This window comes from Dipodomys merriami, unplaced genomic scaffold (genome assembly GCF_024711535.1).
Source record: "Dipodomys merriami isolate MVZ:Mamm:240054 unplaced genomic scaffold, mDipMer1.0.p SCAF_116, whole genome shotgun sequence".
NCBI lineage: Eukaryota > Metazoa > Chordata > Mammalia > Rodentia > Heteromyidae > Dipodomys > Dipodomys merriami.
Window position 1 is genome coordinate 1,547,843 of NW_027202449.1, and position 18,218 is coordinate 1,566,060.

General features: G+C 60.4%; 1 protein-coding gene across 1 annotated transcript; it reads left to right on the forward strand.

The window, feature by feature from the left end:
- The first annotated feature begins 4,512 nt into the window (after window positions 1-4,512).
- Window positions 4,513-18,137, forward strand: LOC138822858 (uncharacterized protein C16orf74-like). Its single transcript, XM_070015816.1, has 4 exons — window positions 4,513-4,686; window positions 9,894-9,939; window positions 16,965-17,108; window positions 17,685-18,137. The coding sequence occupies exons 2-4, from the start codon at window positions 9,912-9,914 to the stop codon at window positions 17,741-17,743; spliced, it is 231 nt and encodes a 76-aa protein (XP_069871917.1). The 5' UTR covers window positions 4,513-4,686; window positions 9,894-9,911; the 3' UTR covers window positions 17,744-18,137.
- The last annotated feature ends 81 nt before the right edge of the window (window positions 18,138-18,218 follow it).

Sequence of the window (18,218 nt, forward strand, 5' to 3'; positions counted from 1 at the left end):
AACTTTGGGCACTTGCTTGATGTCTGTGACTCTACCCTAGTGGTTCTGTCTCCCTTTGGGCCACCCAGACCCCACGGGCCCACAGCCCCCTGCGGAGGCTTGCGGGAGAATACCAGTGGCGCATGCCCAGGCCTGTGTGGGCAACACCTGACACCATGGCACCCACTTTGAAGTCTCAAACAAAGGTTGACTTTGAAGCTGCCAGGCCGGCAGCGAGCCAGCCAGCTTTCACCAAGCTGGACTGCTGCCCGCCCGCAGCGCCCTGCCTGAGCAGCTGGCAGCTCTCAACGGTGGGGAGGTCACGGACCCCCGGGGCTCCCCACCCTCCTCCCGCTGAGCCTTCCCAGAAAGCACAGCGTTTCCTACATGTGCCTGGCATTAGAAGGTTCAGCGGAGGCGGTGTCCTTCCTGGCCACCAGTGGTAGCCGCTAGGCTGGGGCTGGACGGTGGCATGGAGGCACCTCCGGTGACCGGGCACGAAGGGCTGCTGCTCCTCTCCAGCCTCCAACAGCCACGGGCCAGACCAGAGCTTCCGTTTCATTGCTCTCTTCTGCCCTCCTCTGGTGCCATGATCCTTGCCAGCTCCTTCCTGAGCTCACATACCCACAGCCCACAAGGTCTCGAGCCCATGCATCATGCCCACTGGCATCCCCCACCATGCTTCTGGGCGGAAGAGCCACAGACACCTGTAAAGTGAGGTCAAATCATGGTGTCTGTCCCTCCTGCCTGCAGCCCCAGGGGTGGGGGTTGCTGGTGGACTGGAGGTCCCTGCTGCCTCTCACCTGCGTCCCAGCTCTGTTGGGGTCTGGACAGGTAGGGGTCTGCCCGGGCACTGGTGACATTGCTGTCCCTTACGGACACCGGGGTGAGACGACTGGAGCGCCTCTTGCTCAAAGCCTATGAATTCCCTCGAGGCTACAGAGTGCCAGAAGGTTCCGAGATCTGCTGTTCCTAGCTTGGGCAATATGCAAGCTAACTCAACAACCCAGACAGCTGTGGGCCCAGGGAGTCACAAGACTAAGGCCCGGAAGCCATGATGCTCCGTTCCTCCCACCCTCCCCACCTCCCCCTTCTTCTCCTGCCCATCCCTCTCCCACTCCTCTCACCTCTACCAAGCAGAGACCTCCATATCTGGCTTTGGGAAGCCCCAGCCCAGAGCCAACCTATGAAAATTACCACCCATGTCCACCACCCAATACTCCATTACAGAATGTGTGTGAGTGTGTGCGCGTGTGCACATGTGACTAGAGTTTGAACACATGGCCTCATGCTTGCTAAGCAAGGGCTCCTTGGGGTCCTACCACTTGAGCCACACCTCCATCTGGGTTTTCTGAAAGTTAATTGGAGATGGAGCCTCTTGGCCCTGGCTGGCTTCAAACCAGGGCTTTACACGTCTCAGCCTCCTGAGTAGCTAGAATTAAAGATGTGAGCCCCTTCGCTCTGCTTTTCTCTTTTATGCTTTCTACCCTAGCAGGATGATAGGCACAGGCCTTCACACTCAGCTATTGATTGAGATGAAATCTGGAGACTTTCTGCCTGGGGCTTTGAGCCACAATGCTCCCTGCCTCTGCCTGGAGAATAGCTGCGATTGCAGGCTTGAGCCACAGGTAGATCAATCACCTTGAACTAAAGAGCGGAGGGGCAGCGCCCAGGCCCAGAGTTCAGGCCTCTCAACTGACAAAAAAAAAAAAAAAAAGATAGCATTGCCGGGCGCTGGTGGCTCACGCCTGTCATCCTAGCTACTCAGGAGGCTGAGATCTGAGGATCTCGGTTCAAAGCCAGCCGGGGCAGGAAAGTCCATGAAACTCTTATCTCCAATAAACCACCAGAAAACTGGAAGTGGCGCTATAGCTCAAGTGGTAGAGCACTCGCCTTGAGCTGAAGAGCTGAGGGATAGCGCCCAGGCCCAGAGTTCAAGCCCCATGACCAACAACAACAAAAAAAACAGGCACGAGTCACAGCCCCTGGCTTGGAACATTCCTTTAAAAATAATGCTTACAATCCTGCATATGAAATCATTCTATTTGGCCATAAGCAACTCACTGAGTTTACGGAGTGCTTGGTAGTCACGTGGGGGAGGCCAGCTTTCCCCCTGCTGACTCTGGTGAGAACTAACATGGAAGATGCATCACGTTCCTGTTCTGAAGTAAACTTTGATTGGCTTCTGTTTTGCAGTTTCCCCTATGTTTTAGAAGCCACCAGTGGCTATTTTTCTAATTTAACTTTGGGGCTGGGTAACTCATCCTCATGGTCCAGGTTTCACGAGGTAGAAGGCAGCTGTGGGGTAGAGGGTCTGGTGGAAGCTTCCAGACTGCATCCACAGAAGCAGGCACAGGTCTGCATTCTTCTCCCTTCCCTTCCTAGTGAGGCCCTGCCCCGCGTCTCTTGTCTTGAGATTACTGGGGTGTAACAAGCTGGCCCCTCTGTCATTCCTCCATCCTTTTTTCAGCTCTCCATCCTTCTTTTTTTTTTTTTTTTTTTTTTGCCAGTCCTGGGGCTTGAACTCGGGGCCTGGGCACTGTCCCTGAGCTTTTGCTCAAGACTAGCACTGTACCACTTAAACCCTAGCCCCACTTCTGGCTTTTTCTGTGTATGTGGTACTGAGGAATGGAACCCAGGGCTTCATGCATGTAAGCATTATGCCCACCTTGGGTCCTCAGCTGCACCCAGACCTGAGCTCCTCCTGCATTAGAGTTCCCACCACGCAGCTGGCCCCTCCCTCTCTCCGCCCAGACCCACCTGAGCTCCCATCTACCTCACTTCCTACCCCCAGACCCTGCTGCTACCTAGAGCGGAGGCTGCCATGTGCTCTCTCTCCAGGAAAAATATGGCTCCTCTAATAAACCTTCTAATAATCTTTCTCCTGTGCCTGCCTGCCTCCGCATGGTCCCCTGGCATGGATGTGACAGATCCTTTCAATGCATGCTGCCACTGAGCCACTTTCCTAGCCCTCCATCCTTAAACCCAGCAGGAGCCGGAGCCTGGCCACAGCCCCATTGCTCACTCCTGCTTGTGACCCCTGTCACAAGCTCAGGCTCTGCCCTCCTGGGTGGAAGAGGCTTGCCTGCATGTCCCCAAGCCCCAGCACCTGCTGCACACTTGGCACGTAGAAGTGCATAGGAAGTCATGTGGGGAGCGAGCGTCTGAGAGCATGAACACCGGCTACTCCGCTTCACCGTGCCAGGAGTGGGTGGAATTGAGAGGCCTGACCACACAAGGGTCTGGGCAAGGGAACCTGGGGCAGCCACTGTCCTACCAAGGCCTGGCTTTCTCTCCCGCAAGAAGAGGCACCTGCCAGGGCCCCAGGGCCTGCACATTTATCTCTGTCCTTCACCCCACACAGGGCCCCTTTCTCCGCTCAGCTGCAACTTCTGCTTTTCAGCTTCTTCTCTTTCACACCCTTCCTCCAGGTCTTAGGTATCTACTTTTTCTCTTCCTGCCCCTCCCTGCCGGTGACCCCACCCAGTTCTTTTCCTCTTTTGATGCACTGCGTGCTGTGGAGGGGGAGGGGGTTGCAGGCCTGTCAGCCCCTGGCCCTACAAGTCCTGACTTCTGTGCCGGAGGTCCCAGCCCCTACCCTGGGGAAAGGGCTCCTGCCCGCCTCCTCCCGTGGCCTCCTCGCAGGCTCTGCGGTGGCACATCACAGATCTGTCTGCCCCGTGGCCGTCACTGACCCCCTCGAAGCCTCTAGAGTACCAGAAGCTCAGGATGTGGAGGCTTGAGGCTCGCGGTGGGGCCACCTGTGACTGGAGGGAGCCAGGGCTCCTGAGAGGCCCATTTTGACAGGAGGCTGCACCAGGCTTGGGAATGATGTTAATCCCAGAAGTCATCAAAAGTCTGAAGGGGTGGGAAGCGAAAGGCAACCCTCCGATTGCACCCCACGTTTATCCCAGCCGTTACCAGAGGAGTCCTGTGAAGGAGCATGTGACTGGACCCCAGCAGCAGGGACCCCAGAAACAAGTCGGGGTCACTGTGGTGTGTCCTCAGAGCCCCGCACCTAAGGCTGAAGGGTGGCAGCATGGCACTGGTCCCGTTCCCTGCACTCCCTTCCCCCAGCCGCCTAGAACTTTCCTAGGACGAGAGAGCCCAGAGGGGGGGGGCCCCCGGGCAGGACGGCCGCCAGACCCTGGCCCGAGCGAGCTACTCGATAGGGCTGGTCGCGGAGGGGGCGGGCCTGGAGGGCGGGGCTAATAGGGATGGGTGGGGCTAGCTACAAGGACGGAGCCGGGCACGGGGCGTGGCTCGTGCGGGCGGGGGCGGGGCCCAGCTCGGAGCAGAGCTGTCCTGGGACGGGGCTAGCCGCGTGGGCTGGGTCAGGGGCGGGGCTATCTGGGGGTGGGGCCAGTCTGTTCATGGGCGAGGCTGGTGGCGGGGGAGGGGCAAGCAACGGGAGAAGGCTCGGCACGAGGCGGGGCCGAGCTGTCGGTGGGCGGGGCTAGCCCCGTGGGAGGAGCTGGCGCGGGGCGGGGCGGGGCGAGGCGGCCCTGTCCTCCAGGTGCCGGGCGGGGGCTCTGAGGCGTGCGCGGCGGCGGCGGCGGCGGCGGCGGGCCGGGAGCGCCGCGGGGCCATGACCCGCGCTGCCGTCTCCTGCAGGCTCGTTGCAGCGGCCCCCGAGCCCGGTGCACGCGGCCGGCAGCGCCCGGGCGGGCCCCGCGTGCGGCTCGGCCGTGAGCGCCCCAGGAAGCGGTGAGTGCCCGCGCCCAGCCCCGGCCTCCTGCGGGGCCCCCGCGCGCCTCCCCGGGCGCCGCGGCCGCGCGGGCGGCGGGAGGGCGGGAGCGGGGCGGGGCCGCGCGCTCGGGCGTCCCCGGCTTCCCGCGGACTTGGCCGGGCCCGGCCGGGGAAAGTTGGGGCCCGCGGCGGCGCGGCGCGGGGGTGTGTCCCGGGGCGGGGCGGGGCCGGAGGGCCCGGGGCCTGGGGGAGGGCGGGGCCTCGGAGGCCGGGGAAACTGAGGCCCCGGCACGCCCCGCCCCCGGGCCCCGGCCGGCCGAGGGGGGAGGCCGGGTATTTATAGACTTAATCTCTCGCCGGCCCAAGGAGGCTGACAGCCGCCGCCTAATCTCCCCGGCGCGGGGTCCCCGGCGGGCGCAGGTGCCGCGCCCGGGGCTTGTCCTCGGCGGACCGAAGACGAGCCGGGCGCCCGTGCCTCCAGCCCACCCCGGGCGGGCACCCAGGACCCGCCGAGTACAGGGGCTGAGCCGCAGCCGCACGGCCGGTGACCTGGCCAACTCCGGCCTGAGCCCAGCCCACCCGGGCATGGAGGGAGCCGGGCCAGGCCTCCGCTGCAGGTGTAAAGCCCACGGTGAGAGCCACGGCTAAGGAAGGCCGCAGCGCCCAGCTCTCCTGGGCGCCCGAGATGGCTCCCCGCTGGCCTCTTGTGGCTCCTGATTATCACTGACTGACCACACCTGCCCCGCCACCACCTTCGGGCCCACGGCCCCACGGGGTGCTCCTCTCCTTCCTGGCCCTCGCGATTTAAGAATGCTTGTACTGACCTGTAAGGTAGAGGCAGGTGCCCAGCCCCAGCGGGGTCCCAGTGGGTACACTGGCCCCCGATTGCTGAGAGGTAATCATTGAGAGGCTGTGGCCAGCTGCTCGGCGTCCTGAGGCCCACAGCCCCTGGGCTGGGGCTGATGGAGCAGGTGGCTCTGCTCGCTGACCCGGACAGAGGCACCTTAAAGCCAGCATCTGTTCCCAGCACAGTTCTGCAGCCCAAACCGGTTGCAGGAGTTCTGACCCTGTTGCACAGAGTGCGTGCCCTCTGTGAAGAAGGAAGAGGCTCAGGGGCGTACGGCCCCTACCTGGAGGAAGACGCCCCTGTCTCTGGAGAGGCCGGGCCGGCAGCCTCCCTTGGCCAGCAGACCTGGTCCTGCCTCCCAGGTCCACCACCTAGGCACACGGCCCCATTCCCCATTCCTCCCAACTCACTTCTCCCTGGCCCAGCCTGGTTTTTAAAAGAGGTCTTTGTTCGGGGGGGTGAGGTACCACCATGACTCAGGCCCTCCTCGCTGTTGGTGGGTTTTCAGATTTTATCTGGGAGGAGGCAGCAGAAAGACAGGCCAGTTGGCTGCCAGCCGCTCTCTCCATCCTGGGCATCCGGCTCCACCTTGAGGTGCCAGACAGAGTCAGAGGGCTTTGGCACATGGAAACAGGCCAGGTCCAACAAATTGAAACAAGGAGACCCAGAGAGATTTCACTGTGGGCCAGTGGTGAATGTCTTAGAGTCCGCCTGCATTCCAGGCAGACACTGCAGCCTCCCAGCCACCTGCCGGACCTGCCTCACCTCCCGTGGCAGAGTGGGACTGGACCACCATGGTCTTCCCAAGTGGGGCCGGAGGGAAGCCAGTGGGGCCGGCCACTCACCCAGCGGAGCTCCATACCTCTGAGATTCTTTTACCTGTCTGTTAAAACCCCATGGAAGGCCGGGAGCCAGTGGCTCAGGACTGCAACCCTAGCTACTCAAGAGGCTGAGAGCTGAGGCTCACAGTTCAAAGCCAGCTCAGGCTGAAAATTCCATGTGAGATTCATCTCCAGTTAACCACCAGAAAACCAGAAGTGGGGCTGTGGCTCAAACTGGAAGATTGCTCACCTTGAGAAAAAGAGCTCAGGGTCAGCACCCAGGCCACAAGTTCAAGCCCCACAACCGACAAAAAAAAACAAAGGAAGCTTGATGCCTACGGCTCATGTCTGTCATCCTAGCTACTCAGGAGGCTGAGATCTGAGGATCGTGATTAGAAGCCACCCCAGGCAGGGAAGTTTGTGAGACTCTTACCACAAATGAATCACCAAAAAGCTGGAAGTGCAGCTGTGGCTCACGTGGTAGAGCCTAGCCTTTAACAAAAAAGCGCAGGAACAGCAAACTGGTCCTGAGTTCAAGCCCTAGGAAATGGCACCAACATATAAAAAAAATCTGTGGCTCCTGTGAAAATGGTCACACACATACCTGGGGGCGGGGGGGCGCTGGACATGATGGTAGCTTCAGAGCAGGGCTGTGTGCAAAGCCAATCCTGTCCTGTCTGTCACCACACAGAAGGAACACACCCCTCCGGGAAGAATAAGTTTGTGCACTTGCCTGTCCTTGTCCCGAGAGGCTCCTGTGACCATTTAGTGATAAGGAGACATATATCCTGGTGCCAGAAGGAACCAGCGTACACATTGTGAACAGCCCAGGTTCAGAAGGAAACAACAGAGCCTGGGCCCCTGAAACACCAGTCACACACCGCCTGTCGGTGTCACTGCCAGCGTCACACTCTTGTGCACTCACACTGCCAGCGTGCACAGAGGCTCCCACACTGTGTAGGGGAGCAGGGCATGCTCGCCCCTACCCCCTCCCCACCCTGTCTTTTTGCAGTACCGAGGCTGGAGCCAGGCTTACACATGCTGGGCACACATTCTATCACCAGAGCCACACCCACAGCCCTTTTGTTTGTGTTTTGTTTTGGAGACAGGTGTCTCCCTGCTACCTCCGTCTAGACTTGCCTTGAAGCCTATGCTCCTGTCTCTGTCTTCTAAGTAACGGATTTCAAGTGTTTGAACTGTTCTTGAAGGTGTTCCCAACTTTGAAACAAATTGCAGGAATCCAAACACCTGTGCATCACCAGAGACACAAAGTGGCCAAAGGCCCTGGTCACTTCTTTTTGTTCTTTCTTTCTTTCTTTCTTTGTTCCAGTCCTGGGCCTTGAACTTGGTCTGGATGCTATCCTTAGCTTTCTTCACTCAAGGCTAGCACTCTACCACTTGGAGATAAGAGTCTCATGGACTTTGTTGCCTGGCCTGGTTTGAACCTCAATCCTCAGCTCTTGGCCTCCTGAGGAGCTAGGATCACAGGCTGCACCAGTGGTCCTGGCTGGCCGTTCCCTTCTGTCTACACGTACACATGCCTGCCACTGCGCTCTTGCCTGGCCCAGCGTCCATTTGCAGAGAGGATGACCTTTGACTCGACATACCGCGTCGTATTTCCTAAAAGCAGGACCATCCTCTAGAAAACACAGTGATCACAGTCAGAGAACTTAATATTTATTCCATACTGTCAACTAAGATACAACTTTTCTTCTGATTAATTCTGTGTGTGTGTGTGTGTGTGTGTGTGTGTGTGTGTGTGTGTGTGTGTGTGTGTGTGTGTGTGTGTGTGTGTGTGTGTGTGTGTGTGTGTGTGTGTGTGTGTGTGTGTGTGTGTCCGGTCATGGGACTTGAACTCTGGCCTGGGCGCGGTCCCTCAGCTCTTCAGTTCAAGATGAGCACTCTAGGGGCTGGGAAGGTGGCTCAGTGGTAGAGCGCTTGCCTTGCAGGCATGAGGGCTTGGTTCGATTCCTCAGCACCACATAAGCAAAAAGAAAAAAAGCCGGAAGTGGCACTGTGGCTCAAGTGGTAGAGCGCTAGCCTTGAGCTGAAGAGCTGAGGGACAGCGCCCAGGCCCAATCAGGCCCCATGACTGGACCCCCCCCCCAAAAAAAAGATGAGCACTCTACTGCTTGAGCCCCAGTGCCACTTCCGGTTTTCTGGTGGTTTATTGGAGATAAGGAGGTAAGAGTCTCACGGACTTTCCTGCCCAGGCTGGCTTTGAACTTCGAGCCTCAGATCTCAGCTTCCTGAATAGCTATGATTACAGGCGTGAGTTCCCGGTGCCCAGCTCTGACAGGTTCTTACAAATACAGATTCATGGAGGACCCCATCTCCCACCTCCAGCTGAGAACTGGGACCCTGGGCTGCGCTGGCTCCACCCGGCCCTACTGTGGTTTCCCTGCCGTGTCTTTTACAGCACTCCCGGTACCTGGTCCCTCTAGGAAAGCTTGGGCTTCAGACCAGCAGGGGAGAAGGGTGCCCTGCAAACCCCGTGCCTGTTTCGCTTCCAGGGGGCTCCAAGATGTCCCGCTGGGCCTGGCCGCCAGAGCGTGGGCTCGTGTCCACAGTGATAAGTTCAACGCCCTGTGTCCCTTGCAGCCACACAGCTTGTGCCAGCTAGCTAACCCCTCTGTGCCTCGGTTTCCCCCTGTGCAGAGAGGCTCTGGGCAGCGCTGGGCACGCAGCAAAGGGAAGGAGAGCCGTCCCTGGAGGCCTGGCCTGGGCGTCACCCCAGCTGCGGAGCCTCCCGTCCCCCGGAGGCAGGGCACCCCGCCTGGGGCCTCAGCTGCCCCTCAGAAGCCCCTGGGAGTTTACTAAAAAAACAAACCACAAACTCAGCCAGACGCCACTAGGACCAGTTACCCAGCATTACTCGGGGCAGTGCCTGGGCAGTGCCACTTGGAGGGCTCCAACCCTGGGCCTTACACACACTGGGCAAGTGCCGGACCTGAGCTCCATTCAGGCCCCTTGGTCTCCTTGCGTAGCTGGCCTGGAACTCTTAATCTGGCTGCCCCCACCGCTGCCCCCAGCCCGGCCTTGCTCATGGCCCCTCCCACGCACCCTGCGTGCTTCCCTCTGCTCCTGGGCATGGGCTGTTCCTGGCCTGCTGTGCACTTCTGCCCGAGGACCAGACCGGTGCTTCAGGGGTGGGAGAGGGGGAAGGGGGGAAAGGGGGGAGGCAGGGCTGGGGGTAGACCCATCCTGGGATTCAAATCCCAGCACTGTAACAAAGACTCCAAGGTTATTGATGAGGGGCCTTAAAAAAGGGGTGGGGGACAGATTATAATGGAAAGCACCACTCTGGCCTGGCCTGGCCGTCCCCAGCTCTGCAGAGACCACTGTTAGCTGGCCCAGAAGGAAATCAGGGGGTGCCACTCCCTGGTCATCAGCCCTTGAACTGACTGCCCAGCAGCCCGCCATGCCTCCTGCCAGCGCCCGTGAGCACATGCTGGCTGGAGGTGGTCACAGTGGGCACCGTGACCTCACAGCTAGCCCCTGGGGCCGTGGCCCATAGGGAAGAGACTCTGGCCTCTGACTCTTCTCTTACTCCACAGGCCCACAGAGGAGAAGATATGGGGCTCAAGATGTCCTGCCTGAAAGGTGAGGTGGAGGATGGGGCCCTGGGGCTGGGGAGGGAAGGACTAGGGGTGGAGGCCATGGAGGGAGACCCCCCCTCCGCCCTGGGACACCCATCCTCAAGCCATAAACAGCAGGTGCCTCTCTGACTCCTAGACCTCCTCTGGGCTTCCCTTCAGTCAGCATATGGTGATACAGGGAAAATAGTGCCCTTGGGCCTCAGTTTCCCCCTCAGGGCAGTCTCCGGCCAAGAGCATGAGGAGCAGGATATGGAAGGGGCCTGTCATCTTCCAGCAGGAGCTCCAGCTGGCCTGGTGCTGGAAAAAGGAAGAGCACTGGGGAGGGAGTTCTGGAAGGACCCAAAATCCATGAAGGGTATAGGCCATGTTGGTTTCTACAGTTTTCTGTCCAGAGGCACCACAGGCTAACAGGCCACATGGAACGCCCCCAAATCCAGGGCCCCTCCCCGGTGCTCTGCCTGTGCGGATGGGCGTCTGCTGTCCTCTCCCGGCCCAGGCCTGGGAGCTGCACTCGGCTCTCACCTTCTGCTACATCTCGGTGCCTAAGACCCATGCGGTGCCCCACGCACATACCCGCCACGCACCGCCCCAGTGCCTCACACACACACGCTGCACACACCACACATGCCTGACAGGCGACACCCCAATGTACACGCTACACACACACACACAAACACCAGGTATTTGTCCCCCATGTACACATAGTTGACTTCATGAACACCCAACCCCCCATACCCAGCGCCCCACATGTTACACACACACACAGCCTACATGCACAGATCCCTCCCATACACATACACATACAACACACATAACACACCACACCCATACACCTGACACACTGCACACACACATACTGACATGCCTACACACACACACAGAGCCACGGTGCAGAACGGAGCATGAGATGCTGCTCCTGTCTTTCCTGCCCTTTCACCTTTCCTAGGTCAGGCTCATTTTGGGCAGCCTGGAACAAAGCCCCTTGTCAGTGAACTGGATTTCTGGCAGGCTCTGTGTGGCTCACTGGGGCCCGGCACAGCACTTTTCCCGAGAGCAGCCGCTCCTGCTGTTCATTAGCTCTCGTGTCTGCCCCTGCCTTGCACTCTGTCACCCGCTTTTCGAGCTCTAGGCAAGCTTAGGGGTCTGGGCTGAAGCTTGGGGACTGATCAATTAATGTGAGTGAAGAATGGACCTCCCCCCACCCAGGAGGTGAAGGGGGACTGCAGGTGTGGCCAGGGTGAATGGATGACCCTTAGGGTCACCTCTGATTGGTCAAGCAGAGTTCTTGTGCCCACCTCTGACTGAGGTCTGGCATCTTGACTGACAGCTCTGCCAAGACTGCTTGTAAAGGAGGAGAGCAGTGGTGGCTCCGGAGAGAACGGGATGTTGCTCGCAAAGGGAACAGTGCAGTCAACCTATCATCTCCAGGTCCTGGCCCATGCTGGACTCCAGGCCCAGCCTACAGAGACATGTGTGGTGCGTGTGTGCGTGCGTGCGTGTATGCGTATGTGTGTGTGGGGGGGGATTCCGTGGAGTATCTGTGAGCTGTGTAGGCTGATCTGGGAGCAGACATAGCTGAGGTTTAACCTGAGGAATCTTCACTTCCCAGTGGGCCTGGGACTCTGCGGTTCCCAGCACAGAGCTGGATTCAGGGCATCTTTGTGTCGTTTTTCTCTTACGATGAGGGAACAGACATAACAAAATGAACTCTGGTGACTGCTAAGTGCACAGCGCACCGAGCACATCCACCCTGTGCAACCACCACGTGCTCTCAGGCAGGAGGTGAAACTCTCCCATTCTTCAGGAGCTGCCCTGCTCTCCCTCCTGTCGGCCTCTGCCCCTGCCCACTTCAGGGAGCATCGTTGGCATTTGCCCTTTGGTGGTCTCTGGGGACTTTCACTGGTTCCATCATGTTTCCATGTTCAACTGAGCTTTCATGTCAGTGTTTCATGGTGTTTTTTAGTTTATTTTGGCAGATGCTGGGGTTTAAGCTTGCTAGGCAAGTTCTCCACTCCTTGAGCCACACCCCTAGTTCGTGTGCTGGTCCTTCATTCCATTTTGGGACTGAGTAATACTCACTGGGTGGATGGCATGAGTCACTTTGCATTTGCTATCACAGCGTACCTGAGATGATCAACTTCAAAGGAGGAATTGTTTGTTTTTGCTCAGTTTCAGTCCTTGGTCACTTGGGCCTGTGGTGCTAGAACATGGTAGAAGGAAAGCTAGACGGAGGAGGTAGGGGCCAATGTTCCACTAAAGCCCTCAGAGGCATATGCTTCTAATCCCCAAACTTCCTCCCCAAGGCTCCTCCAATGGCCTGACTTCCTCCCCATACCCTATCTCCAATAGCCTAACTTCCTCCTCTATACCCTACCTCCAGTGGCCCGGCTTCCTCCCACTGGACCTTGCCTTCAATAGCCTGACCTCTTCCCTCACTTCAGTCAGCCCCACCTCCAGTGGCCTGACTTCCTCCTACTAGGCCTCATCCTTAAAGGGTCCCACACCCCCTCAGGGTGCCAAGGACCAGGCCTTCAACTGTGGGCTGAGGACACTTGTCAGCGTCCGACTGTTGGGTCACAACATTGTGATGCCGGAGGACCTGGCAGTAACCCTGGGCCCACCTTCCTTCCAGCTGCAGGCAGGCCTCCGGCCGGGTCTTCCACAGGGTCTTGGCCAGGGGTGCCACAGAGCCAGCTGTTCCTGGAAACGGCACCCCCCCACACTCCCAGCACCGCAGGACTAAAAGCCCCGCAGAGCCGAGAGCCCCAGGGGCTGGGAGCTTTAAAAGGCTGCCTTGCAGGCCCGTCCGGCCCTGCGGAGAGCTGGGCGGCAGGAAGGAAGCTCATACATTTTTTACCGCGGCCCTCTGCCCAGCCAGGTCCCTGGAGGTGCTGCCCAGGCCTGGGCGTGACCCAGCCATGGCGGGTGGAGGCCAAGAACCCACTGCTGTACACGTGGCTAAGACAGACCCAGGCTAGCAGCCAAGGCGTGCCTGGCTCCTGCTCTGCCCGGGGGCCGTCCCCTGGCTGTCCCTTGGGTCCTTAGCAGCCCCAGGGGACACTGGTGCGGCCAGCTCTGCGCTGTCTTCCATCTGCTCCACTCTCGCTGCTGCCCGGCCGGCTCTGCGCTCCGGCTCGGCAGGTACTCGGCTATCGGCAGCGGGAAAGACCCGCCTTCCCCTTGGGGTCCCGGGTCTGCTCTTTGCGGCCTGCACCTCGATTGCTGGGCAGTGTTGGGGTTGAAGAGGAGCAGATTTGAGCTGGGCGCTGGTGGCTCACGCCTGTAATCCTAGCTACTCAGGAGGCTGAGATCTGAGGATCGCGGTTCAAAGCCAGCCCGGGCAGGAGAGACCGTGAGACTCCTATCTCCAATAAACCACCAGAAAACCGGAAGTGGTGCTGTAGCTCAAGTGGTAGAGCGCTTGCCTTGATCTGAAGAGCTGAGGGACAGCACCCAGGCCCAGAGTTCAAGCCCCACGACCGACAAAAAAAAAAAAGAGGAGCAGATTTGGTAGTGAGTGGGTGTGTGGGCACCTCTGTATCCTGCTGGGGTCACATCCAGCTAGCCCTCCAGAGCACCCCTTAAACTGCCGCAACCCCGGATTTCCTGCAGCAAACTGGAACACCGTGCTCCCCATAGACGGGGGTTTGTGCTCCCAGGGCAGGGCCATGCAACCTACCGGGCGGCTTCTGCCTCCAGCAGATGCAAGGGTCCTGGGGCTGCCGTAACAAATGACTGTGCACTGGGTGCTTCCAGCAAGGGGAATCCAACCCCTCACAGGTTTCGAGGCCGGAGTCTGCGGTGGAGTGTGACAGGGCCGTGCTGCCCTGGTGCAGGTCCTTCCTGCTCTTCGGGTTCCGGAGCCCCTGTGCCCACTCCCTGCCTGCTTCTCCCTGTGGCCATTTTGCTAGTCTGGTGGGTCCAGACCTGTCTCAGGTCTCCCGAGGATTCCACGCGTCGGATTCCGAGCCCTCAAATCCACCATGAGCTCGTGACAAGATCTGCAGCCGACCCTGTCCACGGAGGCCTTGCCCCCGAACCTGGAAGCCGGTCCTTGCTGTGGGGCCCTGGGCCGGTAACTTCAGGGGGACCCTGTTCAGCCGGCCGGCCTCCTCTCCTCTGAGCCCCACAGTGGGAGACAGGACCGCGCTCTTGGGTCTGCGGTGGGCTGGGCCGGGGCGGGCAGGGGGTTCAGCGCTGGCTTCGTCTGAGGCCAGGCCTGGGCTCGCAGCCATAGCGGTGGGGCAGCGCCCTGAGGATCGGTGGAGCGTGCCCCCCCCCGTGTCCCCAACACCCCAAGTCAGGCACTGACTTGTGCTGAGCCGGGAACCTGGGTCTCCCCCAAGCCGCCCATGCCCGGCAGGCTGAGATGGCGCCCTCTGGAGGCGTTGTCTGTGTCTGCGGCAGGCACGGTGGACGGAGGGCGCGCTGGGCCCCTGCACTTCCTCCGCTCCACAGCCGCGTGACCCCGCACCCACGGGCGCCGTGACGTGGGCTCTACTGACGGACAGCTGGCGAGGAGGTGGGAGGGACCCCGCCCCACGCCCGGGCCCTGCGTCATGGCCTCGTTTCTCCGCTTCTCCCCGTCCCCTCTCCGGCAGTGCATCCCTGACGCAAGCCGGGGCTTTTCCCTTAATTAAAAAGAGATTTAGAACAGCCACAGTCAGGGGCTGGGCTGCCTGGAAAAGGTAAAAGTGGCCAGAGCTGTCCAACCCCATCCGTAAGGATGCCAGACCGTCCTTGTAATTGGAATTAAAAAAAAAAAAGATTAAATGCCTCTGAAACCCTCAGAGGCATTTGATTTAAAAAAAAAAAAAAAAAGATTTGCCCTGTCATCTGTGAGATTAGTGCCAGTCCCCTGAGCCCTTGTGTTCCTGCCCCAGGGCCTTTGCGTATGCTATGGCTTCCCCAGTGCCCTCCTGCTTCTCTGCGGCCCCTGAACCCCCCCCACAGCCTCAGACTACCACTTTCACCTCTCAAGCCTGCTTTTCCCTTTGCTTCTTGCTGACCCAGGCTCTGCTGCAGGGAGGGCAGGCTCTGTCCAGTGCTGCATGACCTGGAGCAAGTCTCCGAGCTCTCTGTGCCAGATCATCTGCTTTGCTGGGAGGACAAACCATAAGCTCTCTTCCTCGGGATGTCCCGCCTCCCGGGCCACCGTCCTCAAGACCCGACATGTGGTCTCTGGGGTGGGGGGAGGAAGGGGGGCCGCTCTCCCTCCCTCCCCTCCAGCAGACCCTGCTGTCTGCAGGTCCTCTTCCTGTGTGGAGGTGGAGCGGGGCGGGGCGGGGCAGGAGGCACAGGGCGGAGACCATTCTGTTCTCAGCCGTGCCTGGACCTGGAGCGTGCCTGGCTTCGGTAGGGGCCCTGGTGCCCACTGCCTGAGCCCTGCCAGGCCCGGCCCACGGCCGTTCCGATGAGAGGACAAAACGTCCCCTAGCTAAGTGTCTTGCCAGGACCAGCTATGTGGTGTCTGGCCCCCCAGGGGTGACCGCAGGTGGGGACAGGGCGCGGGGCCTCTGTCCACCAGCAGTGGCCCCCAGCTGCCTTCGGGCGGCTGGCTGGATGGTCGTTCTTAGAGTGGGGTACGGGGGCTGTGGGTGGAGATGTCTGGAGCGGCGCCAGCAGGCCCAGCAGAGGGGCCTTGCCCGCAGTGTGCCCTGGGCAGCTGAGGAGCTGGTGGCCTGGGTGGGTCGGAGTGCCGTGTCTCCTGTCCCCTGGCCGTGCTGTGCAGCCACCATGGGGACCGCACAGAGCAGAGCGCCAGCCGGCAGAGACCAGCAGGGGGCGCCCGCGGGCCGCAGGCCTGCCAGAGCCAGGTCTGGGAGGCCTGGGAGAGCAGGCTCCTGGGCAGAGCCTGGAAGTGGGGTCCGAGCCCCGGCTAGCTGAAACCCCGGGGTCATGCCTCCCACCTGCTTCGTGTTACCCGCGTTATTCCAAACGCTGGTATCGGGGCGCTGGGTGCACAGCCAGGGAAACCGAGGCCCCGAGTGAAGTCACCTGCTAGGCAGGGCCACCCGGAGCCTGTCAGAGCCCTGTCGTCCTCACAGAGCAGACTCGGCCTGCGGGCGGGCTGTGGGTGGTGTCTGTAGGTCTCAAAGCCAGCCAGCCAGGCAGTGCGGCCCAGTACTGAGACCCTGGGTGCTGCTGAGAAGAAAAGGGTTCAGTGTGTTGCGAGGGGTCCCAAGACCTGCCAGTGCCCAGCCTCCACAGATGGCTTCCCACACCCAAACCTGTGTCTCCACGTCCGTCTGCTCGCTGCGCCTTGGTGGTCTGGAATCCTAGCCAAGAAATAGGCAAGCAGGGGCTGGGAAGGTGGCTCAGTGGTGGAGCGCTTGCCTCGCATGTATGAAGCCCTGGGTTCCAGTCCTCATCACCACATAAACAGAAAAAGACGGAAGTGGTGCAGCGGCTCAAGTGGTAGAGTGCGCTAGCCTTGAGCAAAAAGCTCAGGGACTATGCTCAGGCCCTGAGTTCAAGCCCCAGGGCTGGCAAGAACAACAGCAACAAAAATAGGCAGGCATGTTAAGCAACAAATAACTTCTGGCTGGGAAAACCAGTGCTGGGCTGGGGCAGAGCTGGCAGGCTCGTGTCGCCATCCCTGCAGCAGGCCTGGTCCAGGGCCCGGCCGGACAGGACACGGGCTGGGGTACGCCCCTCCCCTCCCCCAGGTCTCCAGCATCTCTCTAAGGCTCTGGGAGCCATGCTTGTTCCAGATCACCCGTGTGGGCTGTGCTCAGACCCACACATCTGTGCCAACAGACACGGACGTCCGCCCCTCCCCGGCTTGTGCGAGCCTGGAGGCTGGGGTTTTGCTTCCTTGAGCCTCAGTTTCCACTTTCCCCCCTTGCCTCAGAGCGCTCACTCCTGCCGGTGCGGAGGGAGGGAACTGTGCATGAGTGTGCACGCATGTTCATGTGTGTGCACGCGTGTTTGTGTGTGACCATGTCTGCACATTTGTGTACTTGTGTGTGCACGTGTGTGCCTGTGCACTGGTGCACACTCATGTGAGTGCACACGCTGCTTCCGCAGGCTTCAAGATGTGTGTCAACACCAGCGGCAGCCATGACGAGGCCCCCGTCCTAAATGACAAGAACCTGGACGTGCCCAACATCATCATCACGCCCCCCACGCCCACAGGCAGCATGGTGCTGGCCCGGGACTCGAGGTGGACGGGTGAGTCGGCGCCGCGGCCCTGGGCACAGCGCCCAGGCCCCCTCTGCCCTGCCTGACTTGGGTCCTCACTACCCTCAAGCTGGCTGGAGCGCCGGGCTGCATGCTGTGACGGGCTTGGCACGCTGGCCTGGGCTGGCTGGCCCGGCCATGATGGCGCCGCTCGCTGCCGCGGCCAGGCCGGGAGGGCTCCAGCTTGATGTCCACTGCCTGGCTGGAGAGGACCATGCCCGTGCCTTCTGGATGGGTGGAGGGGAGGGGTGCATGGAGAGGGAGCCCCAGCCACGCCCCCTCCTGCCCTCAGGACACCCTGTGAGCTCCAGGGAGGCTGGAGCCGGGCCTGTGCTTGGCGCTGGGCCATGGCTGCATGCAACTTGGCTCTGTCACAGCGTTCATTGCCATTGTATAGAAGGGCAGACCAAGGCCTCTCCAAAGGGGTGCCCAGACCCCCTGGCTGTCTGCATCACCAGGGCCCTCCCAGCTTGCAGCAACACCCCTGCCCAGATGTCAGGGAACTCGGGGTAGTAGCCTGAGGCAAAGCCCGCGGGCCCAGTGTGCTGACCGCTGTCTGTCTCCTAGTCTGGCTGGATGAGTTGGGGACTGCCCCAGATGATGGCGAGATGGACCCTGAGGCCTGAGGACCTATCCGGTGGTTCCCTTTGCGCTGGGCAGCTGGACGCGGACAGCGATCGGGCCCTGGACAGGACAGAGGTAGCAAGATGCGCGTGGCGAGCTGCAGGCCCCAGCGCGGTGCTGAGTGGGCCGGACGCCCGCCACCTCCGTGCTCGCAGCGAGCTCACACGGCGAAGGGGAGGGGACCTATCTGCATCCACGATGGCCACAGGGTTGGGCCCACCCCCGGCCCCGCACACGGCCGCAGCCGCCAAACTCTCCAGAGGACTGGCTCCATTTTTTATACATTGTTTTACAGATACTGCAACAGTCCCAATGTGATTTATAATCGCCTTTTTGCATTTTAAGTAAAGGTCCTCCTTACAGATGCCTGCTCCTGCCTCTTCGGGTGGGAGAGCACAGAGCCTGGGGAGAGGAGGGTGGAGGTCATGGCACGCTGGGGCAGGGGGAGCTGTGGCCGAAAATGGTAGAGCGCTAGCC

Coding starts and splice junctions, on each gene's coding strand:
- LOC138822858 (XM_070015816.1), top strand. CDS start 9,912: ATGGGGCTCAAGATGTCCTGCCTGAAAG. Junction 9,940..16,964: donor CAAGATGTCCTGCCTGAAAG/GTGAGGTGGAGG, acceptor CTGCTTCCGCAG/GCTTCAAGATGTGTGTCAAC. Junction 17,109..17,684: donor CCGGGACTCGAGGTGGACGG/GTGAGTCGGCGC, acceptor TCTGTCTCCTAG/TCTGGCTGGATGAGTTGGGG.